The sequence below is a fragment of the Hippichthys cyanospilos genome, chromosome 16 (assembly GCF_059441005.1).
Source record: "Hippichthys cyanospilos isolate Australia breed blue-spotted pipefish chromosome 16, RoL_Hcya_1.0, whole genome shotgun sequence".
Classification (NCBI taxonomy): Eukaryota; Metazoa; Chordata; class Actinopteri; order Syngnathiformes; family Syngnathidae; genus Hippichthys; species Hippichthys cyanospilos.
The window spans coordinates 16825889-16852459 of record NC_142384.1 but is presented as its reverse complement, the minus strand read 5'-3'; the positions used below and the strand labels follow the sequence as shown (position 1 = coordinate 16852459).

The window sequence follows — 26571 nt, the reverse complement described above, 5'->3', positions numbered from 1 at the left end:
GTGTCAAGACAATGAGTGGGCTTGTATGGAGTTCGATTAATGGTTTGTTGCGGAAAACTAAATGAACAAATGGTCAGATAAATCCTTGAGGAAACCTGTCAAGAAAAAAAAAAAAGACCAAGAAGTCTGTGGCACACAGGTTTATTAAACAATATGGTATATAAGTAGGAAATGAGCCATCCTGAACCGATTTGTACAGTGATTTCTTATTTTCTGCATATTTACAGTGCTGTCGAGCTGCGCGATTTACATTACAGGACAGGTCATTGTGGATTCAAGTTTAATGTAAAGATAGAAAATGAAACGCGAATATCGTCTGAACACAAATCAGCAGTTTTAACATGTTCATTTCTCACCACAGGCAAAAGAAGAACAGGACTTGAGGAATTCAATGGGACTCAGAGACAAAGTGATTATTTGTACATATGCAAGACAAATACTGAGCCAAGGCCAGTTTTAAGAACAAAACAAAAACAACAACAAACATTCTGGCTTTTGAACACCTGCCTATTGTGTTTGTCTGTGTGCAATATTTCCTAAATCTATACAAACACGACCATCCTCCATAGTGTCTGCAAGCAGGAAGGAAACTTAAGGCTTTCCCAAAGGCAGTCCTTTCTGAAAAATGGCATATTAGAATAAATTAGCCTGGAACAAGGGAAAACTGAGCAAAGAAGGGAACCCTGGCAACCCCCCCAAAATTCCCAGTTTAACTTTACAGTCTTGCTCAACACAAATAGAATAATTATTTGCAAAGATACAAAATTAAAAAATAAAAAGGGACATACTTTTTTCTTTTGAGAGGTTTCGTTAAAAAAGTCAATACCGGAGCATCAACAAATGAAAAACAAATTTCAACAACACAAAGACCACAGCATCAATTCTTGCATGGCTGGTCGTTAGCCAAAAAATATATCCTTTGTGTCTTCGTAGCACTGACAGAAACCCACACGGCGTTGGGATTCAAAGCAGTCCCTTGCTCCGCAGAACGTTCACAAAGCTTGCGACTTGAGGTTTCCGCCTTCCTGCTACAATCCTTCAACGAATTTCTCCAGCGTGTCTCCCGTGGTGTCCCCCACCATGCCCATGTCTGTACTCAAGCCCGCTCGGCTGGGCGTGTGAAGCTGCGGCAGCATGGCGCTTTGCTCCTGCGCCCCCAAGTGTCCCTGCTCCATGGGGCCCGACATGGGGCCCCCGATGATGGGATGCGGGGAGCTGGAGAGAAGGGCGGAGTGTTGGGGCGAAGGCTGCGGCTGTATCCGCGGGGAGGGACTGGAATGCGGGGGTTGCTGCGACGGCGGCCGAGGAGACTGTACCGGGGCGGGCGAGCGGACCTGGTTGCCCAAGGAGTTGCCCATGGCTTGGGCGGCGGGTAGGTGGGGGGCTGCCTGCGCTTGGGCTTGGAGCAAATGGGACTGGGGGCTCATGGATTGCGCCGGGGAGCCCATCTGCTGCTTCAACATCTGCTGCTGCTGTTGCATGCGCTGCTGGAGGAGGTTCTGGGCTCCGTCCATGCCCATTTGCGACGAGGGAGGGAGCTGGCCCATAGGCCCCACACCTCCTTGCATAGCCATCTGCTGCTGCTGCATCCGGAGCTGCGAGTAGCTTGCCGACTGCGGCGCCTGCTGCTGGGGGAACTGAGCATGCGACTGAGCCATGCCCGCCTGCTGCTGCTGCTGCTGCTGCGCCTGCTGCATCCGGAACAGCTGCTGCCGCCGGTAGAGCTGAGGGTTCCCGTTTTGCGCCACATTCATCATCTGGCCCTGGGGCCCCATGGGAGGCATGCCCACCTGCTGCGGAGGCTGCTGCTGAGGGGGAATCCCAGGTCTTTGCATCATAGCCTGCATCGCCGCCGCGGACCCCGGCATGCTTTGGGGGTTCTGCTGCTGTTGTTGCGGCGGCTGGTTGGCTTGGTACTTGGCCGTCCTCTGCTTGATGAAGGCGGCCATCAGCTGCGGGTTGGACTTGAGGATGTTCAGGACCTGCTGCTGCTGCTGGGGCGAGCTTGGAGACTTGAGGGTGCGCAGGAGTTCCTGCAAGGCGTTGGGCGCGATGTTACCGGGCATCCCCCGCGGCGGCATGTTCTGCTGCTGCGGCGCGGGCGGCATGGCCTGCTGCGGGGGCCCTCCGGGCATTTGGAGCCCCTGCGGCTGGGGCATCATGGCCCTCTGCATGAGCTGACCCTGCTGCACCATGGCGGCGCCCTGAGCCTGCTGGGGTGCCATGACACCTTGTTGAGGGGGGCCCTGAGGCTGCTGGCCCGGCGGTTTCTGCATCGCGGGACCCCACTGGCTCTGCTGCATAGCCTGCATCACCTGGGGCCCCCGCATCATCTGCATCTGGCCCTGCACAGGGCCCATCATGCGCGGGTGGTTCATGGGCATCCCGTTCATGACGTAGCTTTGTTGCTGCTGCTGCTGCTGTTGTTTTGCCTTGGCCGCCAACTCGGCCATCTCAATCTGTTTGGCGACCTTCAGGGCCGTCAATTGCTGTTGCTGCTGTTGCAGCTGCATCGGAGGCGGAGCTTGGTGCGGCAAGCCGGGCAGAGGCGACTGCTGCTGATGAAGCGGGGACGACTGAGGCCCCGGTTTGCCTTGCGGGATGGGCGTCGGAGGCTGGCTGTTGCTACGCCCGTTGCCGGGGAAGCCTTGGACCACGTTGGGGGGGTTGGGGTGCGGCGGCTGCTTCTGAGGCGGCTGCTGCTGCTGCAGAGGCTGATTGGGTTGCGGGGTCTGCGGCGTGTGAGGCTGCTGCACCGAGTTGGGCGTGTCGGGGGCGGATGAGGTAGGCGGGGACGGCATGGGCACGCCCCTTCCGGCCATGGTGGCCATTCGGCGGCGCATGAGCTGAGCCTGCTGGAGGCGGTTCTGGAGCTGCTGCTGACGGAGCTTTTGCTTGATGTTGAGGCAGAAGGGAACGGGGCACTTGTTCTCCTGACAGTGTTTGGCGTGGTAGCAGCACAAGGCAATAAGCTGCTTGCACACGGGGCAGCCGCCGTTGGTCTTGCGCTTGCAGCCCTTGGTGTGCTGCACCACCCGCTTCATCTTCTGGCACGACGGCAGCGAGCAGTTGGCGTTGCGGCACTGGCAGGCGTGCACCAGGGACTGGATGCAGCGCTGGATGCTGAGACGTCGACTTTCCTGGGGGCTCTTGGAGGACTCCCCGCCCTGGTTGTTGCCGTCGTCGTCCAAGTCCAAGCCCCACTTCACCATCTGGTGCTCGTGGCCCTTTGCGTTGTAGCAGTTAATGCATAGGTCGTAGTCCTGCGGCAAGAAAAAGGAAGAAACGTTACGGGCATACGAGAATCAGTGGGGGAGAGGGAAAAAGGTGATTGACCTCACTCAATGTAGAATTGCCTATACAAGGGTACTTTGACTTTCAACAGTTCAGCGAGCCTCTGCATATTCACTTTGGATTGCAAATTCATATATTCAGATTTTTTTTTTTCTTAGGAAAAAGCCACCCTCCCAAAAATCAATAATTATGCTTTCTACCACAATATTGATTAATTACATTTCAACAGTTTGCGTTTATTTATTTTTGATGGTTTGAACATTATTTCCTCAAACTAATTACGTAAAGATACCATTGTGTTAATTGTTAAAACTGTAAATGTCCTACATAATATGAACCCAAAACAATTTATATTTTTAAATTTGTTACAAATTACTCTATCAGCTGTACTCGGGTGGGGTACAAGCGCCTGTAGGGGGTATGTGAGATTTTAACAGGGTTTCTGCAGGCATCAACAAATCTAACTTTATGGCGTGACAGGACCATTATATTTTCTTCTGTAATTAAGAGCAAATGAAGTGGAACATTAAGCAATTTACAGCTAATTTGTCTCAGTGACTCATTTTTAAAGCTTATTTTTTATACATATGTGATGCAATTTTCCACCAAACAAGCCAGAAATAAAACAAATGATGCTATACAAGCTATCTTCTGGAAATGCTGAATAAAACAATTTGAATGACAATAGATTCAAGCCAAATCAGAAAAGAAATCTGAACGTTTCCGGTGGCCTACCTCACAGACGGTGCAGTGCCAGCGCGTCTCCACGTGGTGCTTGCACTCGTTGCAGGTGTACACAAAGCGGTCCTGACCCTGGTTGTGCAGCTCCACCAGCATGCACATGGTGCTCCACTTGCATCGCCTCAACGAGCTGAACTCCCAGTGCTTGTCTCGCGCCAACGTCAGGAAGGAGTCGCGCCCATCCATCAGGTCGCATGCCAACAGAGGGTCCGGGTCCATGATGGGAGGCAGGGTGTTGATGACTGGCCCAGAATGGAGGTGGATGACAAAAAACACCTGGGAATAGAGGAAAATTTGTTTTATGATCGAGCGTCCACGTCACATGTTCAACTTGACTATCAATGAACAACAAAATGTCTTATTTTCCATTAAAGCAGCCAAAGCCTTTTTTTTTTAATCCATCTCAGGGGGCAACAATTTTGACACTGGCCGTCGCCTGAAAAGGCCATTACAGTTGCTCAGGACTCAGGCAACAACCGATCAAGGCTCACCGGTTATTTCAATTTGGTAATGTGACATTCCAAAGCTGAGCAGTTATTGGTCACTACCTGAACTCTGAGCTGTGATGTCATTTTGAGTTGACGGCATCGCAGACGGCAACCATTTTACTATTTGCTGTTGACTGAAAACCAGATAAGCGGTGGTGGATTGTTACCTGAGCAAATGTCATTTTTAATCAATTTCAATTGACTTGTTTATTAATTGTGGTCTTTTGGCGTATGCACACAATCATAAACTTGGGAGAAAAACGGATAGCGCTCAACCGGGTATTTACGGCAAAATGAACTCGAGCTGCGTTGCGAGGAAAAGGAAAAACAACTGCTTTGAGCACATTCAACATTACACTTACGTTGCATTCACTGACCGTTCACAATATGTGAAAACTGAAACACGCTCAACTTAACCTGTAATAAACCACTAATTTACAGGTGTGAACACACACACACACACACACACACACACACACAAAAAACATTCAGAAAATGAGATTTACTCAATTTTGCTATTGTTTTTACATTGCTGCCAAACTGTTTGTGTGTCTTATACACGGTAACATAGAAAACTGGGGACTGACGATAATTCATACTCCAGGAATGTTACTCTTAATACTGCGTTTAGTGTAACGGTCTTGCATGGAACATTTAAAAAATTGTTGAGGTCGACTAAATATAAATTGTGAAGTAAAATCAGTTTGTTGTCACTGCTTAGTGAGGAGGAGTAAGATTTGATATTTGGCTTACCTCTTTATGCTTCTCCATGGTGGCGTAGAGCTTTTGGGACAGATCGTTAGCTACATTCGGCATCCCGGGCTTTTTCTTGTTGGCTCGGCTGATGCTGCTCTTATTTTTGTTGGTCTTCTTGTTGTTCTTCTTTTTGGCGTTCTTGCTGTCAGCGTGGGCTCCCTTTAGAGGAAACACGCACGAATGCCAACGTGAGGCGCCACAACTTTTTGCACAGCGAGCAAAATTCGGAAAGAGCGATTGCAAAAAATGTCTGAGAAGCTCTCGAAAGATTTTGGAGGTTTTACGATGATGAATTCTGGAACGAAATAAGAGGAGCCAGCAGCAGTGTGTTGATTTTGGCAGAAAGAGAGCCTCCCTCTCATAAAAGCCATCCTGGGCTCCCTCCTAAGCCCGCGATCAAATTCCCTCACCTCGGGCGTCTCACAGGATGCCGTGTTCTCCTCCTTCTTCCTCTCCTCCTCCTCCTGCTCCAGTTCTTTGATGCTTTCCTCCAACACGTTGGGCCAAAAGTCTCCCTCGAAATACGGCAGCTCGTTGGCGCTGGTCAGCCTGTCTTCGGTGGCTTGCTTGAAAATGTCCTGAAGGACAAAACGCCAGACGACAAGTCCACATTGTGAGTTGACAACTTTCACAAACATCAACAATCAGGAGGGTTGCCTCTTATGTGGGATGCTAAGCCTAGGGAATCATGGCATTCCCGCCAGTCTTAGTATAACATTTTGTTGTTCATTGACCGCCTGGTTCTGTTTGATCAAAGACCCTTTCGCTGAACATGAGTGAGAAGTCCGCGTCGCCAAAATGAGACCACCTTGGCAGATGAGTGAGATCGAGGGTTAGGGTTAGACATATCGCATTTTGTATTTGACTCCCTTCCGTAGCCTTAAGAATCTTCATCTTCACTTGTCCCTGCACACTCTCTTACAGACCACCAAACAGCTCCGTTAAGACTTGTGTCCTTTGAAGCCTCAAATTCAAGAAACCAAAAAAGGCAGTTGATTTTCCAGACTATTTTAGCGATCTCGCCTAAATCATACAAAAAGCCACAACATATCATACAAAAGCAAAAGCTTCTGACCTTGAAGTCGTGTATGATTCTCTCGGCGAAAGCCTTTTCCAGCATCTTCTTGTACCACTCTTGCAGCCTCTTGGGCTTGGGGATCTTCTGATCGGGAGGGTGGCAGTGGAAAATGTAGTCGTCTCCTTCACTGGGTGGGCAGGCCCAGATGTGACCCATCACATACCTGAATGGGATCCAGATGTTTTGTTTTTTAAGTCTATCGCCCAACAAATGAAAGCATCGAGCGTGACGTGATTTCTCACGTACCCCAGCTTCTTGACGTACTCCAGGTATCCAATTAGGATCTCGTGGTAAACTGCAGTCCTGAGCATACGCGGTTTGAAGAAGTGAATACTGTCGAGGTATGATATATAAACCCGCCTGGAAAATAAAAAGAAAACTCTTCGAAGCACCATCAAACATGATGGGATTATATATTTTTTTGTGGTGCTTTGCTGACCTCGTATTTGGAAAAGGGCAATCGGAGCCGTACTCCTGGACGTGCATGCCGAAGAAACAAACGTCCACCCCGTCAATTTCTTCAAATGCAAAAAGTGCTTTGGTTCTGTAAGGGAAGCTCTCCACCATCTCGCCCGAGTCCACAAACCTGAGCAGAGCAAAATTCCATGTCGCAACTGATTCAAAGGTCCAAAAGCATGCCCGGCAGTCCGAGGACTTACCTGGACTTCATTCCAGGTTTAACCTCCACAGTTTTGTCTGAACTGGCCACCACTCGCACAAACACTTCGCCGGCTTCTGGGTGGTTCTGTCTTTTCAAGTACTTATTGACTCGGTCCTCAATGTACGTCCCCAGCCTCGTCGACTGCAATCCTTCATGCACAAACAAACTCATTTTCGATTCGTTCACTTGAAGTTTATTGCGGTTCGTGTTGACGTTCGTCTTACTTTTGGCTGAAAACTTGTTCTCCTTTTTCGTTTTCCCGGACCTCTTCAAACAGTTGTCGCAGATGAAGCTGGAAATTAAAAGTGTGTTGAATGGATACGCACAGGCTAACATTCGTTTCGAATATTTCGCTTTAAGCACACCTACTCATCAAAACACATCATTCCGATTGATATATGTATAATTTTAATCGAGCAGCAAAATTCATCCGATTTTATCCAGCTCAGGGGTGGCCATTTTGTCACTTGCTGTCACTAGTTGTTCAGGTAACAACCAATCACAGCTCACCTGTCTTCTGGGCTTGGTCATGTGGCGTTCGCAATCTGAGATTGGTCGTTACCTGAGAACGATGAAACTGTGATGTCATTTTCAGGTCAGCGCAAAGAGCCAAACGGTTGTCCCCAGAGATGGATAAAAATATGTGGCTTTTGCTTCTTAATTCATGTTCCAGAAAGGCAATTATTAATAAGAATGCTGTGTTTGGACTAGTGGGGGCTCATGGGACACTATTGGAAAGAAAAATCCGGGATTGCATTCCCAATCTTTGAAGGAACGGCGATGAAAGAGACTCACCCCGATGGCCAAATGACATCATAATGCAGCACGCAGATTTGATGCATCTTGCGTCCGCAATCTTTACATTCGACAAACCTGTGAAGTCGGACATTTGTCTGTTAAGTGGTTTGTCTTGGCGCACAATGAAAGAAGCCTCGAGACAAACTGGACCAAAAAAAACAAACAAAAAAACAGCCTGTACTCACGGTTCGGCGTCCAACATGTCATTTTTCTTCTTCTCAAACTGCTCTTTGGATATCATGCTGGACCCCAAAAGAAAAATTCAAATTCAAGCGTCTTCTTTGACACAGCAGTACAACACCGCATTGACCAAAAATTTGAAAGCAGCCAAACTTACGTCTGTGACTGTGCCGGGTCATCCCCCAGTGTCACACTGTTGCCCTGGATCTCGTTGAAGCACTTCTCACAGAAGTGATACCTGCACAAAAGTTGAACGACGTTACAACGAGCTAAATTCAGGAGCTACTGAATAAAATACACCTCGAGGTAGTAGTAGAAATACAGGTCTCAAGATGACTGAATCAGACTCGGATCTTTGAAACATGTTTTTCTCAAAGCTAGGGATTTCAAATTTGCAACATTCAATTAGCCCTGTCTTCACCAGTTTTTGAGGTACTGCCTGGGTTAAAGAATATTATTTAACCAAATGCGGATTAGAATTAAATGAATATTTCAATTATTATATTTTTTTTTGGGGGGGGGCTTTACAATAGAAATACAGTACTGCATACCTAACACCTGTTAATATTCATTATAACTGCGTGCAATAACATTCTGTCCAGCAGGGGGAACCTGGGTGCTTGTTGTGGACTCCAGTAGAAATATCTTGAGAAGTCAAAGTGAAAACAATGCGCCGTCACAACCTTGAGGAGCTAAACCGTTTTACATCCAAAAGCAAGTGGAATCAGTGCGTAATTAACGCCCCCCCGAGTCAATAAGCAGGTTTACCTGTTCTGATAGCTGTAATAGATGCCATCCCTTGAGATAGTGCACAGTTGTTTGCCGTAGCAGCACAATGTTTGAGGGGAGAACTCGTACTGCCGGGCAAAAACAAAACACGTCACGTTTCGGTGAGCTAAGGCGCGGTCCGCACGTACACAGGCATGATCTCACCTTGCGGCTGCAGCAGTAGCCCAGCGATTTCATGACGGGCTCGATCTCCAGTTCAAAGACCTCGGCGAGCTTGGTGCAATTTTTGTAAACGCGCGAGGTCTTGCGGTTGTATAGCCAGGCGTTGTTGAACATGAGCCACACGTCGTCGACATACTGCCACGGCTCCTGATACTGGCCCGTGTCTAGTTTACGCTTGATGGTGGACAGGTCAATTGGATTCTTCACAATATCGAAGTAGTCCTGAGGAGAGAGGAAAGGTTCAACTTTTGAGGCACCACCAAAAAAGGCCAACGTTCACATATTAGTAAGTGTGGCTAGACACTGACTGGGATGTCGAGCAGCAGGGGGTCTACAGGCTGTCGGAAGGGCAGGGACTCCGGATCTTGCCTGTAGAGGGCCTCAAGTGTGGGCATGAGAGCCTGTCTAAGCTCCTCCGGTCTAAAAACTGCACAGTGAAGGCAGGCGCTCAATAAAAATTCAGAATATACGTCAAAATGTTACAACAAAATATTTCTGTCGTTTCAAGTGAAAGAACAATAAAAAAATGGCACCTTGACACACAAACACACACAAAACCGCATGATGCATGATGGCTTGTGAGGTGAAAAAAAGAAAAAAATCACGAGTTGTGGCATTGTAAGTCAAGGTCGCACCGCATCCAACTTACTTTTTTTGCGGTTCTGAGTAGCGGCGGCATTGCCCCCGCTCTCCACCTCTTCTTTGGCTTCCATCTTGACCGCTGGTTTTGTTTCTTCAGTGTCCATCGGTTCCTGCTTTGGCTCAGCTGCATCTGGATCCTCCTTTTTTACCAAAGATGGTTTGGATTCATCATCCTAGTACGAGGGGAACACAATGACGGGTGCGTCATGTTAAAAATGTTTTTCAGCGATTTATCATAAGTTGGTACCTTAGTCTTTTTAAGTTTCATTACATCATGGTACCACAGTGCTAGTCCTTAAACCAAAAGACGTACCTCTGCTTTTACGCCTGTCTGCTTGTTCGTCGATTTACTGTCGTCATCTTCATCCTTGACTTCCGACTTGAGGTCGGTAGCGCTCATATCCGGCAGGTTCTGTTGCGAGCTGACCTCGGCCACCGAGGCCGGGGTGGGCACCCGGTTGTCGATGCTGGCGGCGGCCTGCGACATCTGAAGGAGGAAAGAGTGGATCGTTAGCAAATACGGTCGTACAAGCATATTCATATTGATGCTTAAAGCCTTACCGGCGTGCTGGGATGCTGCGCCTGCACTGAGGTGAGCTGTTGCGCCGGGACGGGGGGCTCGGTCTGCGGCTGTAAGGGCGTGAGCGGCTGAGAAGGGTCGGGCGGCGTACTGACGACAGAGGGCGGACCGGGGTGGCTGCCGGGTATGTGGGCTTGGTTGGAGGCGGGCCCGCCCGTAGAGGCGGGAGTGGAAGGCTGCTGCGGCAGTGGGGCCTGGGTGGAAGGATGGTGCGCTTGCATTTGGAGGCCGGCGGAGGCGTTGGGTGGAGGAGTTGTGCCCATGCCCGACTGGACTGAAGGGCCACAGGGCAACTGGGAGCCCAGGGTGCCCATCGCATTGAGAGGGGCGTTTGAATTCTGCGGCTGTTTAGGAAAATGGAAACAATTCAAATATAGCAGGCGGGGCCTTGAGACGTTTTAATCAAACAGATACAGGGAGGTGTGTGACTTGGCCACCAGGAGGTAGCACAACGCATTCATGAAGACAAGACTTTCACAGCTACTTACACCTCCGAGTTATTTTTTGAAGAGGATGAAAATACAGCTGAGTATTGTTATTTGTGTTCAAGTATTCATTGCCTGAAGCAGAGGTTCTCAAATGGGGGTACATGAAGGTCCTTTAAGGGGAAGGTGAGATTTTACCAGTGTTTTGGAAGGTATCAGCAAATGTAATTTAACACTGTGACGGTACCTGTATAGCTTTGTTTTTAAATTCGGAGCAAAATAATTGGAACATGAATCAACATATTGCTAATTTGTTGTAATGACTCCGCAAAATATATGCCTTCATTTTGTTAGGTTTTAAACAAATGTGGCATCGACACACAATTTTTCAGGCAGACGAGCCGGACATAAAAAACGTGATGTAACATGATCTGTCTTCTGGAGATCCTGAATAAAATATGCCTAGAGGTACCACTACATATGCAGTGCCCGGGATTGCTAAACCACTGTTTTTAATACGTGTTGCGTTGCATTGCATTATGGGATGAGGCAGCCATTTTGGGTGAACGGTATCTATGGTGAACGTAAACAAGAAAAAAGCTTTACAGGCACCATCCCCACAGAGCTCTGATAACTTGGCCTGAGGTGGAACTTTCACTTCTCTTAGTCTTGTTAACTGAGTGAGTTTGATGAATCGGATTAAGGTTATTTTTTTCCGCACACCCTCTGGATTTTCTCCAGGGCGTCAGCAGCATCACACCCAATAATGAGGTGCTTGGAAGTGTCCTAGCCTCGGTTAACAAGCTTTTTTTTTTCCCTCCCTTGCCCCTCTCGCTGCCTCCCTTTGCTCCATAACGCCGGCAGGATCACACCTGAGAGTGCAGAGCTTCAAAGTGGCCAAATCTTGGAATAAGACTCATCACTAGCATTTTTCACTTTCTTTGTGGAGCCGTACTGAGGGGTAATTTAGAGCAAAATATCAAAAATAGCGCATCGGAGCCATCTGCAGCCACACCAAGACTATCAACTGAAAACAGTGGGTGAGCATGATCTTTTTCATTTGAAAATTTTAAACGGAATTTTCATGACATGGCATCTCACCTGTGTAGCAGGCTGCGTTACTGGCTGAGCCACGGCCACGTTCACATTCACGGGTCCTCCAGCGGCTGCAGGGAACTGTCCCTGTGGCAAGAACTGACCCTGGTTGGCCGGCTGAGGAACCATGCCGCCTGCGTGATTACCCATCATTCCGGGATTTTGCGCTATTCTCGAAGGGGACATGCCCATCTGGGAAAGGAAGAGGACACGTGGAGAAAAATTAAGACAAGGGTAGGAGTCTCATTTTCTGATGACATTTTCAATGAAAGGTCATGTTTTTCTCTCATATTATCCCTATTGTCAAACACTATTGGGTCCGTGATGCTGGTTGACTTCCAAGTTGTCTCAATTTTGAAAAGTATGTCGTAAATCATTTTCTGCAGGGTTAAACTCATGCCAACGTAAAATTAGCAACGTGACAAGAGGCCACCATATTTGTGATATTTTCTAAAAATCATGTTTCAAAAGCATTTTTTGATCATGTCGTCTAAATATGGTATCACAACGAATACATTCCGCTAAAACGCCATCTTTCAAAAGGCTCAATTACCCAGAACGCTTCCTCTGGTTTAAACAATCATTTCCATCAAATTTAGTAGCATGCTTTAAGTAGAACTTTGCAAAGTGTCATTCAAGTACAAAATTAATGGTTAGTTCAATTTTTTTTAAAAATTGCTTACTACTTTACGTCCTATGCTCCCCTAACAAGTCGATATTAATCAGCATTCTGATTAACATTATGTTGTGGAATATGAATTCCATTGATTTTTATCCATCTTGAGGGGGCCCACTTTGCAGCTTGCTGTCGATTTAAAGCGTGATCACTGCTCAGCTTGCGAATGTCACATGACCAACAAACAAAATAAAACAAAACTAGACAGTTGAGCCGTGATGTCTTTTCTTTTGTTTTATTTTGATTCCGTTCTGTATTCAATAGGCTTGATATCACACATAAGTGAAGTTTTGCTTGACTTTTGAGGCAGAGAGAATGTTGGGTGAACACGCTTTTGTTTTTCAGTATACGTGATATATTTTCAGACACTTTTACCTTAATATTAAAAAAAACAACAACCTCAAAACATGTATATTTATTGAATGTCTGGGCTCTGCAAAGATGTGTAAACACATTTTGGGGGTTGAATGAGTTGATATAAAGCTCAGAGAAAGCATTAAAAGAAAAAAAAACCTCACCGCTGGGACGGAGTTGATGTTGAGCTGCTGGGGATGGTTCATAGGCGAGGGAGCCCGCGGCCCCAAGGGTGTCTGTGACATCTGCGCATTTTGCATCGCCATTGGGTTGTACTGATTGATTCCTTTAGGAATACACACAGCTTATTACATACACATCTGTTTGTCTAAAATGCGCAATGAAAACCCTACACAAATTTCCCCAAATCAGCTGAAGGCACTTCCCATGAGAAGAAGTTCCTTCATACCTTGAGGCACCTGCATACGGTTCATCATCTGATTCGGCATAGGCACAGGTCCATCTGAGGTGAGGAGGAAAAAATTCAAATCAGCAATTTGAGGCAATCAATGCTGCAAACGTTAGGTGGCGCTGTCTGATCTCAGTGCTCATCGCTGATGCTGTTTCGTCGACCAGAATTTTGCTACCTGCTCTTGTGCGCCGCTCTTCTTTTGTATTGTGTATTCTGGTTTTACGTATGGACCACAGATGGAAATTACCCACTCGCTAAATCTGGCGCAGTCATATTCTCCCCTTTGATCAATGTAACTGCACGCTGTCCGTTAAAAAGACGAAAAAGACGAAAACGAAAGTAAGTAAAGAGATTCATCCACTGACTGGGAGGTCGGCCGGGCTGTCCTGGGCCCATGGCGTTGGGCTGAGTCATGGAGGGCTGCTGCGGGCAGGCGTTGCCCACCATGCCGGGCTGCCTCTGAATCCGCAAGCGCCGCTTCTCCTCCAGCTCCTTCTGGATCTTGTAGATCTTCTCCGCCAGAAAGTGGTAATACTCGTCCTAAGCAGAGGAAGGCAAAAGACAAATGACGTCAGCTGTCATGGATGTGTAAATGTTTTGCCGCGGACGATTTACCCTGCTGTTGGCCGACTCGTACATATCGCCCTCAACCTTGCGCGCGTACGCGACCAGGTTGTCCATTCTGCGGTCCTTCAGTGCTGCAGGGTCTGGGGTTGGGAATATGGCTTGTACTCTGGTTGGAGGGTAGAAAATGACTCACACACTTTTTCTTTCACTTATCAATGTGTTGTATACACAACGTACAGTTTGTGCACCAGGTGGGTGCGCAGATCCTGAGTGACGTGTTCATGCCAGGCCTTCCTGACCCCCGAAGCGGAGAGAGAGGCGGCCGCCGGCAGGTTTGCCATGCCTCCTGCCCCGGACCCATCTGCCAACAGCTGACTGGAGGACAAACAAGAGAGGTAGCACAAGAGGGTAGACGAGGGGCGTGCAACTCGGAAAATAATGCGTGCTTCTTCTAAATTCCAATTACCGTAAAAAAATTATAGCGCTCTTGTTGCGTCGAGATAAACAGCGTTTAGATACGAGATGTTTCAAAACGTTTTTTCCCCTTACATTAGAAATGATCAGTGGAGTCATCCAGACTATGCAGCAACAGGCAAGGAATTATTTACTAAAGTTAGCCCTTCAACGGCCGAACGAAGACATTTTAATTAAAAAAAAATCCTTACGCAAAAACTCATAACATGTGTGGACTGTGTATATGAGAAGCTTTAATGATTTGATGTTTACTTCAAATCAAATGTCTAGAATGTAAGACATTCCAAAATTAGTGTGACAAACAGCTAAGGTGACCATTGAGGGGTTCAAAATGTTCTTTAAACCCAAATAGGTTTTAGATTCTTCAAAGTCAGCACCTTTGGGCCAAGGTGGCAGCTTAGCACATCTTGGTATTTCGCTCTTTAGCTTTATAAAGTGAATTTTGCTTTATGACTGATTTCAGTTGAAAGCCGTGCATTTACAAGAAAGTTTTGACTTCTTAAATGATTTTTCACTCAGTGTTTTGATTGGTTTCAGGTTTATCAGTTAATTTTGTCTTTCATTTCACGAATAAGACGATGACATTGTTTTTTGTTTTTTTTGTAGACATAATGTACCTTTGCTTCAAATGTCAATCAGGGTCTGTGGCTCCCATTGATATATATATATATATATATTTTTTTTTTTGTAGGCACCAGTCAAAATTGCTCTGAGTAGTAAATGTTGCCGTTGTTATTGCACTTTGAGATGCATAAAACCCGTAACTCGATTTTACCGTTAATGACTTGAGTCAACTCACTTGTTGAGCGTGGAGGGCAACGAGTCGCTGTGCAGGCCAATCTGGTCTGAGGGGACCCCCATGCCGGCCGCCATCTGGTTGATCTGATTAGTGCCTGATAAAGCATTACGGACGCAAATGAGACCGTTTGCGTTAATCAAAAGCGGAATTTCAAAGGGGGTGACAAGAAAATTTCATCGTTCCGGTTTACCTAAAGCGTTCAAATTTCGCAGCTGCTGGAGCCCCTGGGGGTTCTGTTGAGCGGGAACCTGGCTCTGGTTCTGAGCCGGGGACTGGTTACCGTAGGGAAGACCCAGAGCGGCGTAGGCCCTCTGCATGGAGCCGGGGTCTATGTGTGTTGCCGCGCTGTTGATGGTCGGGGCGCTGGGCTGGCCGGGCCCCACGGCGTTGATTGCATTCTGCAGGCCGGCCCCAGGGGAACCGAGCATGGCTTTAGTGAGAGAGGGAAAGAAAGAAATATATAAAAATATTCATCTCGCCAACGCCAGGCAATCATTTTTTATTCAAATGTCTATTTGTGTTTATAAACAGTTGTGGATGAACATAGAGCTGCCCCTCGCTGACAGGCAGCACGCTGCCTCGGTGGGGGATTTAAATCCGTCATCGGCTCGTTGAACCAATCAGAGAGCAGCCCGGCATCAAAGCCCCGCCCCCCGCAAAACGAAACAACAACGCCCCTCCCCCCGGGTGTCCCATTACAGGCCTGGCCTTTCCGGAGAAATCCTGCCTCAGTTCCACGCCTTCGCGCTCAGTGCTGTGCAACCTGCAGGTGGCGCCGCCTCTTACTTTCACATTCACCTGAGGCTTACACTTAGATTTCCCACCTAAGCAAGCATGTGTTTTTAGTTTATAAAATTAAATAAATAAATAAATAAATAAGACATCCACAAATAGGGCACTCACGCTGTTGGTTTCTCTTGTCACTTGCATTCTTCAGCGGCAGGCAGACAGGACAATCGTGCCGTGTGCAGTTCTTCCAATGGGAGATGATCTGTCTGGATGATGCACAGTGGGCCACTGTGGCGAGAGAGATCGAAAGCGTCCAATGAACAATTATGCTGGAAATGATCCAAAACTTGAAAACCTTTTTTGCCCCTCCTAATCTGAATGTATTAATTCGGTGAGGGCAGAGTTCAGACGAGGTCAAGCAGGAAATGAAAAGAATGCAGAGCGCGCACAGCCACTTGAATTGTTTAAAAAAAAATAAAAATACTATCATTAAGTACCAGGGATTGAACGTCTGGACTCTGCTAAAGAGGTGTAACAAATTCTTCGGGATTGAATGAGTGACTCTGCTAAAGAGGTGTAACAAATTCTTCGGGATTGAAAGAGTGAAAGGGGTACTCCACTTATTTAGCCATTTTCAGCAGTAAAAAAATAATGATGTAATTATAAAATGATTTTTCATGAGAAAACCCAATACTTTTAAAAACATTTTTCTAGTTGCGGTTGCCCGAAAATGACGACATCACCTATGTTCACGGCTGAGGTAACGGCCAATCACTGCTCATCTACTTCTCATCTATGACTTCACCAAAAGTGGTCATTTTCAGTTGACAGCAAGGGGAAAAATGTTTTTAAAAGTAATCATTTCTCATGAAAAATAATGTTGTCAAAGTAATTATCTACAAATGAAATTTTTGCTGCTGTAAATTGTTAAATAAGTGAACTTCACTATCTGACTTCTGAAAATGTCTAAATAGGTGAACTACTTTGAGATTTTTGATCAGGATTGCTGCAGGGATGAGTAAATGTAATATTTGATGGTGACAGGAATAATAGATTTTTCTATTCAAATTAAGAGCGAATTAATTGAAACATGAAGCAACATATTGCGGAGTTGTGTTATCGTGACATGCAAAATGTGTACCTTCATGTTGTTACATTTTATACAAATGTGCATTGTCATTAGTGACATAAGTTGACGGCAGACCAGAAAAAAAAAAAAAAATATCATGTGACATGAGTTATTTTCTGGAGTTCCTGAATAAAATCTGCTTAAAGATACTAACGTCGTTCCAAAGTTGAATAGGCCGGTAAAAGCCCTGAAGTTGAAAAAGACTCACCCTGGCAAGACTTGCCCGCCTGGCAGTGGGTCATGTGGTTGAGGACGTTCTTCATGGTGCGACAGTGGGGCAGAGTGCAGGCCCTGACCTCGCCGTTGGCCTGCTCCCGCCGCTGGCACTTGTGTGCATGGAGCAGCAGGACCAGCTGCTGCTGAATGAGTTTGCGCTTCTCGGGATCGGCCGTCGGACCGGCTGACACGCCGCCGGGTACCATCCCCACGGACGGGACCTGCTGCTGCATCTGGGACTGCGACAACGAAAACAACGCAGGCGCTTAGAGAGGTCCGGTCCTTTATTCACCCCGCGACCCTCGTGAGGATAAACGCTCAAGATGATGGCCGGATGACACGCTAAGAAGCACGGCTTCAGTAAACAAGACCTTTCACTGCACGGTTAGTGATATTGCTCCCATAAAAGTCATTTTGAAGAAGAAATGTCATCGCCAATGTGCCAAATGTGATTTATATGCACACGTTTAAATGTGCAAAGTGTAATATCGTGATCGTGGTCGTTTAACACAATCGGGTACATTTTTTGGGGACAAAACTCAGTAAAATTAGTCAATGGGACAGACTTACCATGTTGGGCACATTCCCGGCTCCTTTGAGCTCCGACGGGAACTGAGGCAGATTGTTGGGAAGGGCTGTCTTGCTCTGGAGTTGTTGGGCGTTGATGCCTGTTGGACCCATCTGCTGGACCCCCGTTTGGGCATACTGTTGGCCGAATGGAGCTCCTGACATTCCCATCTAAAAGCGGATGACACAATGGCTGGTCACAACGTCTGCAATAACGGCATATCCTAAGTGATGACGTAAACTACAGTTCAAGAATATGCCAGTTTTAAAAAGTCACTGTTTCAAAACTGGTAAAAAAATTTTTGCAGTGGTATGACCCTTTTTTTTTTTTTGGTCATCAGCGCAGAAAAAGTGAATGAAAAACTCCTGGTCTTAGTGTGAGCAGTCAGCTTTGCTTCTTGGTAAAAAAAGTCAACTCTTTTGGCAACTTTCAGGTGCCACAGTTTGAGAGAGGAAAAAGATGCAAAACATGGGACACAAGTCACTTCGCAAGTTTTCAATGGGGTTGGGGTCTGGGGATTGAATTCGGTCTGCTGCAGCATTTCTACAAGTGTCAGTATGAGTATGTATCTGCAATTGAAAATGACATTTTTACTGCATATAGGCGTGCCAATAACTAGCGAGGCCACCGTACATGTATATACATACACTAATGAACACAAAAAGCTTGTAAATTTGGGTTTTGGGTGAAAGGTCAGAATGACCATAATATGCACTATTAACCTCATTTGACCTTCTCTAAACTGGAGACGAGCATGCCTACGGCTGTCGAAAAAACCTTCGACACTAAGCTTGGTGACCACGTCTCTGCCAGAACGTCATGTTTGAAGCTCCACTAGAGGCAAAACGTTTTGAAAACAAATTGTGATTGAAAATGTCAGCATTTAACCAGAAATGATGCGCTACTGCTTTGCATCCTATCTAAGACGACAGAAAACTGCTGACCTACTCTTCTGTCTTGGTGGCTTTCATACAAAGTAGCGTCACATGGATTTTACAGGCAGAGTAAAAACGAGCTTGAGATAGTTACTGCTCTGATTTAGTAGCCAGACGTGATTTTTTCTTTTGCTAGCTGTCTGTATCAGTCGGTTGCGTTTAGCCGAGCTGCCCGCTGTCAGCGTTGCTCAGTAGAACAAGCAGGGCCGTGCCATTGAAGAACGAAATGTGGGAGGAGACACGGTGCAGAGAAGGACCGGCTCCCTCGACAGCTGAGCAGCGCTGGGCTGCGGCCTGCCCCTCCCCCCTCCAAAGCAAGCGCAGTTTGCTTGGTGCCTCACTCCCATTCACACCCCAGCATGACTTTCACTTCATCTCACTCGCCGTTTAATGATCTGGATTTACGGGGGTGTAGCCAAGCCAAGTCTATAGACAAAAAAAAAAAAAATATATATATATATATATATATATATATATATATATATATATATATATATATATATATATATAACTGCTTGCTGGATTTCTTGCATTTTCTACTCTCCCTTTCCTGTAACAGCCCCTCACGTCAGCAACACCCCAACCGACCCCTCTAAACTTGATTTACAGCACTATTATCTTAAGACCCAGAAGAGCGACAGAGGCATATACAAGAATAAGACGAACAGGGGGAAAAAAACAACACTTGTAGATTGCTCAGGAATTTCAACTTTACTTTACTTACTAATTGGTTTTAGTGATGTGTCCATGTGCCACATACACACAGCGTAACGTGTGAACTTGTCATGCCATGAGTTAAAATGCCATCATTGATTTAATTCATTAGTTCATAAATGTGTGAAGGCTGGATGGTTTTTGTGTTAGCAAATCTTAATAAAACGCAAATGCATTTAATGCAATTAAGAGAAAATTAATTGGAACATGAAGCAACCTATTGGCAAAGTGTTATTGCGACTCCTTTAAAAATACCTTATGGCTTTATATTGTTCAATTTTAAGCCATTGGTTCTCAGATTTGGGTACAAGAAGTCACTTCAGGGTTACGTGGACTTAACGAGTTTTGAATGTCTTTTTTAATTCTCTGACTGAAGGATACATTATTTGCTTTCAAATTAAAAAGCAAATTAATTGGAACATGAAAATGGTTGTTGCCAAATTGTTATATTGTCCCCTTTGCAAAGCAACGTATGCCTTAACATTGTTATTTTTTATACATATATTGTACACATTATCATTAGCGAGGTGACATCAGAACTCTGCTTTAAGTCTTTTTTTTAGGGTTAGGGCAGAATGAGAGAAAATCTTTCCCGCCACCCACACTCACCACGGCGACTATAAACAACAAATCTATAAAAAAATTATAAGTACGCATACAACTATGCTTTGTAACATTAAGAAAAAAAGCAATATAAATCATCTTTCAACAATTGTTTGTTTTTTTACACTTCTTATACAAGTTACAGGTTAGTCTAAAACAGAAAAAAAAAATGCCAATCGTTATTATAGTGCAAATACACCACGCGGCAAAAACAAAGCATTTCCTGGAACTCATCAGCCTGGTGACCCCCCCCCACACACACACCCAATTTTGAAGTCAGTGTTGGAAACTGAAAGAGTGGTTTCCTCACCTTACCGAGGTGTCCAGCTTGCTGAGGAGTCAAGGAGTTGTGCGCGCCTAACTGTGTGCCTCCCTGGGTGAGAGTCTCTGCCAGCACACTGCCCCCTGGCATACCTTGGCTCTGGTACTGCATGCCGGGTCTCCCCCGGCCCGCCGGTCCCAGAGCGCCATTCATCACCTGTCCGGCGGGGCCCAAGACCCCGTGCCCCTGCCCGCTGTTCAACAGGGCCTGATTGAAGCTCATGCCTCCGTTGCCTTGTCCCGCACCAACGGCTACTTTCGGACCTTGGGGAGACTGATGATTCGGGGAGCCCTGCCCGAGCGGACTTTTGCCGAGGACCACGCCGAGCTGGCCGCCCACCATGCCTCCCTGTTGGAGGCCGGCAGAGTTGAGAGAACTCCCCAAGATGGAGGAGCTTCCCGGCCGCAGGAGCTCGGATAGCTGCTTGTGTTTGGCGGCGGCGTCCGGGACGACGGCGTTGAGACCCGGGCCTCCTCCGGCGCCGCCGTTTGACGACATTCCCGTTTGGGACAGGTCTCCATTGGGGATGAGCTCATCCGGAAGGTCGTTTTCCAGGTCAAACAGGGACACAAGATCTAAAGGGGGAAAAACCGGAGCGATAACTCACTTTGCACACCGGCCGCATCATACGTTTCTTCAAAATCTGGTAAAAGCGGGTGTCTCAAACTTGCGGCCCGGGGGCCTTTTGCCGCCCTCGGAATGATATTTTGCGGCCCCATACTTGAAAAAGCGAGAGGAGCTCCCACTATTTTTTTGCTCGGTCTTTGCCCAGGCCATTTGGTGTTGAGTTGTTTAAATCACGCACTGTACCTACTACAATTGCTTAGGCTCATGACAGCATTCAGCAATATGTGTGTGTGTGTGTGTGTATAGTCATTGCAAACATACACAGATTGATTGCAATTTTTTTTTTTAATGGTTCTCTAATGGAAGGAGATTTGGAGGAGGCGGAGGAATGAAAGCAATGTGTGGGCTACTAAGCACAGTTTATAATTAAAAGAGAAAATATTGACCATCAAAAATTTCTCAAAGTTGGTCATTCAGAATTAAGTGGAAATGAAATATTTGGGCTTCTGTGTTTGTAAATGTTATCACCCCCGCACCCCCCCTCCCACAAAACTCTTTTTAACCTAAATACCTGACATTTAATTTGGATTTTCTGTAGGATATCCGAACATGTAAACGAGCGTGTTTCACACTGAGCAAGTGCCAGTGCCGGACCTAGGGCTAAATTTAGCACAGTTCCTTGGATTTTTTTTTTTTCTTCCGGCAAAATTGCCCGCATCAACTGGTGCCAGACAAGCGGCGACTCCAGAGGGAAGGCTCCCATTACATCAGCGCCCGGGGCACAGACCGCAGCTCCCCGGCGCAAACATTCAATCGCTATTTTACGGCAAGAAGCCAGCAAACTCTTGTCGCCTGCTGTTTTATAAACAAAGATGTGCGGGAGTGAAATTCCGGATGTCATGATGTAGCGCCCTGCCCGTGTTTGAGACTGATGTTTGGAACACTAGCTCCCATTCTAGCATTTTGAAAGGGATACATAATGAGACCACCGCAGAACACCATATTTTGGACAAGATTTTTTTTTAACGGTATGTATAGCACATAAACCATAATTTGGCCATCATATTAATCATAGACTAAATATTGTTTTCCAAACTTTCCAATTTAGCAAATTTTGCACAAGCTATAAATATTAAGTATACATTAAAATGGATTTTAAAAGAGTATTTATTGTTTTTGTCCAAACATTTTTCCTTTCAAATAAACATGTGTTGTTGTTTTTTTTCTCCCATTAAATTCAATTAATTTTGGGGGGAAAATCTCAAGACGGTTTATGAAAATCACAATTTTATTTTTGGGCCCATAATCGCCCGGTTGTAGTACGAAGTATTTTTAGGCCGGGCTGATGTGACAAAGGGCCGCGGGGAGACGCAGAACGCTTAAGCGAGCTGGTAATCCACCGCCTACCTCAAGGCAATCTGTTCCACCTCAGCAGAAACATCATCAGAAGATTCAGAGAAGCGCCTTTGCCACGCTCCAACGCTTGAATGCCATCGGAGCGCATGTCGGCCAATAACGCTCACCGGAGGCACCCGCCGTCGAGATAAACACCAGTCGGACGCTCACGCTTTGTGATTCGAAAAAACATTGAATGCGACCTTTAGATACAGACGTGAACAGGGATATTATCCGCGGACGCCATCCATAAGACTTCAAATCTTTTTTTGTTAAGTATTCAAAGTCCCACAGGTGATGCACAAAGTTGTTGCGCAGGTTGGACAGGTGACGCAGACCCTAAGGCGACATTCTCATCCCCGCGCTGTTTTTCTCGACTTTGTAGTTATTTTTAGCGCTCCATTGCTGGAAAACGCTTGTCAGAATTCAAGGAAGGCATCAAATCATCTTGAACAAGAGCACCTCGCTAGACCTGAGACCATGCTTTCATATGAAGATGCTACCCAATTCATTCTGGTTGGTTCATACTCCCTGTTTTAGTGACGACGACGTACACCGTTAGGCTAGTTCCTCATGCTAGTTGCTAGTTAGCCACCGATTGGCCAGTTGACATCATTAGCGGAGGCAACGTAAGGTCCGCTGTTAGGCTAGTTCCTCATGCTAGTTGCTAGTTAGCCACCGATTGGCCAGTTGACATCATTAGCGGAGGCAACGTAAGGTCCGCTGTTAGGCTAGTTGCTAGTCCTCATGCTAGTTGCTAGTTAGCCACCGATTGGCCAGTTGACATCATTAGCGGAGGCAACGTAAGGTCCGCTATGATGGAATGAACCATGTGGGAAAAACTTTGAGCAATAGGGGCATGCCCCCAAAAAACATATCAAACATTTACTACGATTCCGAATCCATTTAAAATGTCACAAAATCAATATCGTAAATAACAAAAACATATATTTGAAAGCGGATACATCCCAAACGGTTTTCAACCGAGACAGCCGCGCTACAACTTTTACCCGGAGATTGAAGAAAAAGGTCGCCGGTGCCTCCACCCAAACGAGCAGATCGGCACAATCATGTGACGCGTGGACGTCGAGGGCGACATGGTCGCATGATGCACGAGAGACATACTAACGCAAACGTAAATGCGACGTTTCACTTTGGGCTTTGACCGTCACGCCGATTATGACTGATAATACTCCATACTCTATTTACATAGCTGCTCGCTTGAAAAAGTTTTTTTCATATATTGCTTATCATAAATTTACTGAGAAATATCACTGTAATTCCCCGAATATAAGACACACCTGTGTATAGGACACACCCTTAATTTTGGGGTCAATTCCCGTATTTTCTACCTGACATTGTAGGACGCACCAACACTTTGGCAAAAATCGAAACTCTTCATTTGTTCTTATGTTCATAACTGTAAGGTAATCATTCGGTACAGGTTAAGCCTTTCAGATATCCCATATTATGAGAGGTCAGTGAACGCAGCGCCAGTGAACGATGATTCCGCGCGCAGTTGCTTATCTTTTTCCTTGTTTTGCCATAAATCTCCGAAGTTGCGCAGCTCAGAGAGTCCCACCAAGTTTATGATTGTGGGTATATGCCAATTGAGAAACGGGTCAAATGGAATAGCTTTCCGTGTTCTCTAACCGGAGCACTCGGCTGCTTGCCTGTTTTAGTAATATGCCTGTGTGTGAACGGGGATGGACTCGGACAGTTGGTTCAGTCTGCTCGCTTCTTTTATTGAAAATAATTCCATAACAAGCTGCAACAGGTACTCGCTGCTGACAGCCAAGTGACATCCGCCCTCTAGCTTGCACAGTTACGGTAATTATTGGTGGTAATTATTTTAATTAAGAATACGGCCAATATAAAAATGCACATCTTGTGTGTCGAAACTATGAAAACTGTGAAAAAATAAAAAAAATCTAATTTTTAAGATACCGTTTATCAGACGCACCCATACCTATTGGGCATTTTTGGAAAAAAATAAAGGTTTATATTTGGGGAATTACGGTATCGTGTTCTACCAATTTTGTCATACGGATACAATTTATTTTTGTTTCAACTTATTCAATAATTGTTACACAATTTATAACTAGCTTCAAAGAAATAAACAGTTGCCCATATGGTGTTTTTGTGGAAAAGGGCGCGTTCCTTACAAATCAAAGCTTGATTAATATTTAAAAAAAAAGACAGTTTGTACAGTTTGTCTCCTTTAGTCATCGTCTTGCAAAACAGACTGAAGTAGTATGGTGATTCTTTGTACATCTTTTGATTGAAGCGGAAATCAAATTTAAACCCCTCGAGTCGAGGGTCATACGTTTCCCAAGTGTAAGCGTTTAGGAATTAATGCACGCCGCGGTTTTAAAGCTCCACTCCTCGTGTGTTTTTTAATGCTTTTTGTTGGATGTATCAAAATCAATCGCCCGCATCCAGTCGGAATTGACACAGATGGATTAATCGAATCGAACCGGACACAAAAATCAAAATTGAAGCATGAGACAGTCCAAGACTGACACCCCTACTGTCCACCATCAAATTATTTTATTCCGTTATTAAATAACCTTGAGGGCCATGTCAAAATGTATTACTAGCATGTACAGCGGACTGAAAACTGCAGACACGGGCCACAAACGGTCCCCGAGCCATAGTTTGGACACCCCTGGTTAAGCACACACACTTGTGCTATGGACAAGTGCAATTGTTAGCAATTATTAGCAATGTAAATGAATGTTGTCACTTTTTGACAAAAGTAGCTCGGGGACTATATAGGATTGGGGACCCCCCTTAAGTGTGACTGTGGGGGGTTGGTCTTGTGACTTGACTGTGGAATTTGCGTGCAGTGACATCTCAATCCCGGTGATGATTGAACCATTACGAGGAAAAAGAAGACGACTCACCTGGGCCATCCGACGTCGAGAGAGGTGAATTGAGTTTGGGTCGCTTTGCAGTGGGGGGTCCGACATCCAGCAGATTGTCAGCCATCCTCGATGTTCAGCCTGGGGTGATCCCAATTTTTTTTTTAATTCCTAATTGCGAACGTTCTCTTGTGACAGCGCGTCAAAAGGAATCAATTGAACTGCCTTCCGTTTTTTTTTTGAGTGGCAAAATGCTGCCGGGGGAAGAGCTTTCAAAAGAAAGGCAACAGCGCCACGCTTCGCCGCCGGAGATCACCCCATGATAATCCAACATCCAACACCCACATAATTATCCCCAATAACTGCATCCGAAATGATCTCGTGCCGAGAGCGATTAATAAAAAATCAAATCAGGAAAAAAATACACCAAGCGAGCGCGGAGGCATTTCTGCGGCGATCGCCGGCGACGCGTCCGCGCGGAGTCATTTTTTTTTTCGCCGTCGAAACGAGCTGCCGTAAAAATCCACCTTCGGTGCCGATAAAAAGAGCAAAAATCGAGAAATATTTCCTTGAAAACGGATTTTTTTTCCGGTGTCTGTCGCGCCGGAAAATACGGCGGCTCGGCAGCGGCGAGAAGCGGCGCTCGCTAAAAGGGAAATCAAATATACGCTGGGCTTTCGGCACGACAAAATTCCGAGTAGCCCTCACATGTTTGCATTAATCCTCGCCGGGAGAGCTCGAGCTTCGATTTGGGCCGAGAAAATGCCGCTCGGGGTCCGCTCTGGGTGGCTCCGCTCGGTTTTTGGACAATTAATTCTCCCCCAGAAATCCCGATTCTGAGCCGCGTCAAGATGGCGGCTGTTGATTCCTACGATACAAAAAGTTTTTTTTTTTCTTCCCTGCTAGACTGTGGGGGAGGAGGAGGAGGGGGGGGGGGCGTGTAAATGACGTCATGACGTAAACCTGTGCCCCACCGTGCGTCACGTGAACGTAAAACATTGCTGCCGTAAAAATACCGTACTGGACGGGCATACAGTAAGTTTTTTTTTCTCCTAAAAAAAGACCATTTAACACTCATTTCACACACAGCTCACATTTGATCTATTTTTGAATCCGCCTTTTCGGCTCAGGAAAACGAATGAGACCATAAAAAATTTAGACTTTTTCATTTCCTATAAACACCATTTGGAATGTATATAGGATTAAAATGCAATACTGGAAAAATAAAGTGATTGAAAAAATAGATTTGAATGTGCCTATTTTTTCATGCATGAAAAAACATGTTATATATTAAAATGTTGGACAGCTTTCCCACTTTAACGCAGATTTTCATTTATGACCGTCACTTTGACTCGTACTGGCTTACCTCACGAATTTTCTTGCTTTTTAAGTCAGACAAGTCAATTTTATTTATTAAGAAATCATTCAACCTTTACTACGTGGATTTTCATCTATGACCATATCTATTGTATTTTGTTGTTTAGCACAATTAAATTAAAAAAAAAAAACGATTGCATTGGCTAGAATATTAGAAAACTTGAGAAATTATCGAAATAAT

The 26571-nt window shown here is 45.7% G+C and overlaps 1 protein-coding gene across 2 annotated transcripts; it reads right to left on the bottom strand.

Moving 5' to 3' along the window:
* Positions 1-125: 125 nt before the first annotated feature.
* On the bottom strand, positions 126-25868 carry crebbpb (CREB binding lysine acetyltransferase b). 2 transcript variants are annotated; one of them, XM_088436574.1, is made up of 32 exons: positions 25722-25847; positions 25056-25154; positions 20176-20762; positions 17616-17783; positions 17038-17284; positions 15875-15988; positions 15162-15401; positions 14972-15065; positions 13936-14073; positions 13747-13864; positions 13497-13671; positions 13129-13182; positions 12884-13005; positions 11696-11881; positions 10151-10513; positions 9903-10076; positions 9597-9762; positions 9256-9374; positions 8930-9169; positions 8765-8853; positions 8154-8234; positions 8002-8058; positions 7814-7891; positions 7243-7310; positions 7017-7167; positions 6797-6943; positions 6604-6717; positions 6355-6520; positions 5690-5857; positions 5277-5438; positions 4030-4311; positions 126-3263 (listed from the first exon to the last, which is right to left on the bottom strand). In XM_088436574.1, exons 2-32 carry the CDS (start codon positions 25138-25140, stop codon positions 1029-1031), a joined length of 7188 nt encoding a protein of 2395 aa, XP_088292700.1. In that variant the 5' UTR covers positions 25141-25154; positions 25722-25847; the 3' UTR covers positions 126-1028. The 2 variants fall into 2 exon arrangements, with proteins under 2 accessions (XP_088292700.1, XP_088292698.1); XM_088436572.1 differs by having other exon boundaries at positions 25056-25868.
* Between the last annotated feature and the right edge of the window lie 703 nt (positions 25869-26571).

What these genes read in the sequence shown, in the direction of transcription:
- crebbpb (XM_088436572.1), bottom strand. Translation starts at nt 25,140, where the DNA reads ATGGCTGACAATCTGCTGGATGTCGGACCCCCCACTGCAAAGCGACCC. An exon ending in CTCGACGTCGGATGGCCCAG is followed by an intron (nt 20,763 to 25,055) that starts GTGAGTCGTCTT and finishes TTCCCCCTTTAG; the next exon opens with ATCTTGTGTCCCTGTTTGAC. An exon ending in ACAGCCCGGCCGACCTCCCA is followed by an intron (nt 13,183 to 13,496) that starts GTCAGTGGATGA and finishes TCCTCACCTCAG; the next exon opens with ATGGACCTGTGCCTATGCCG.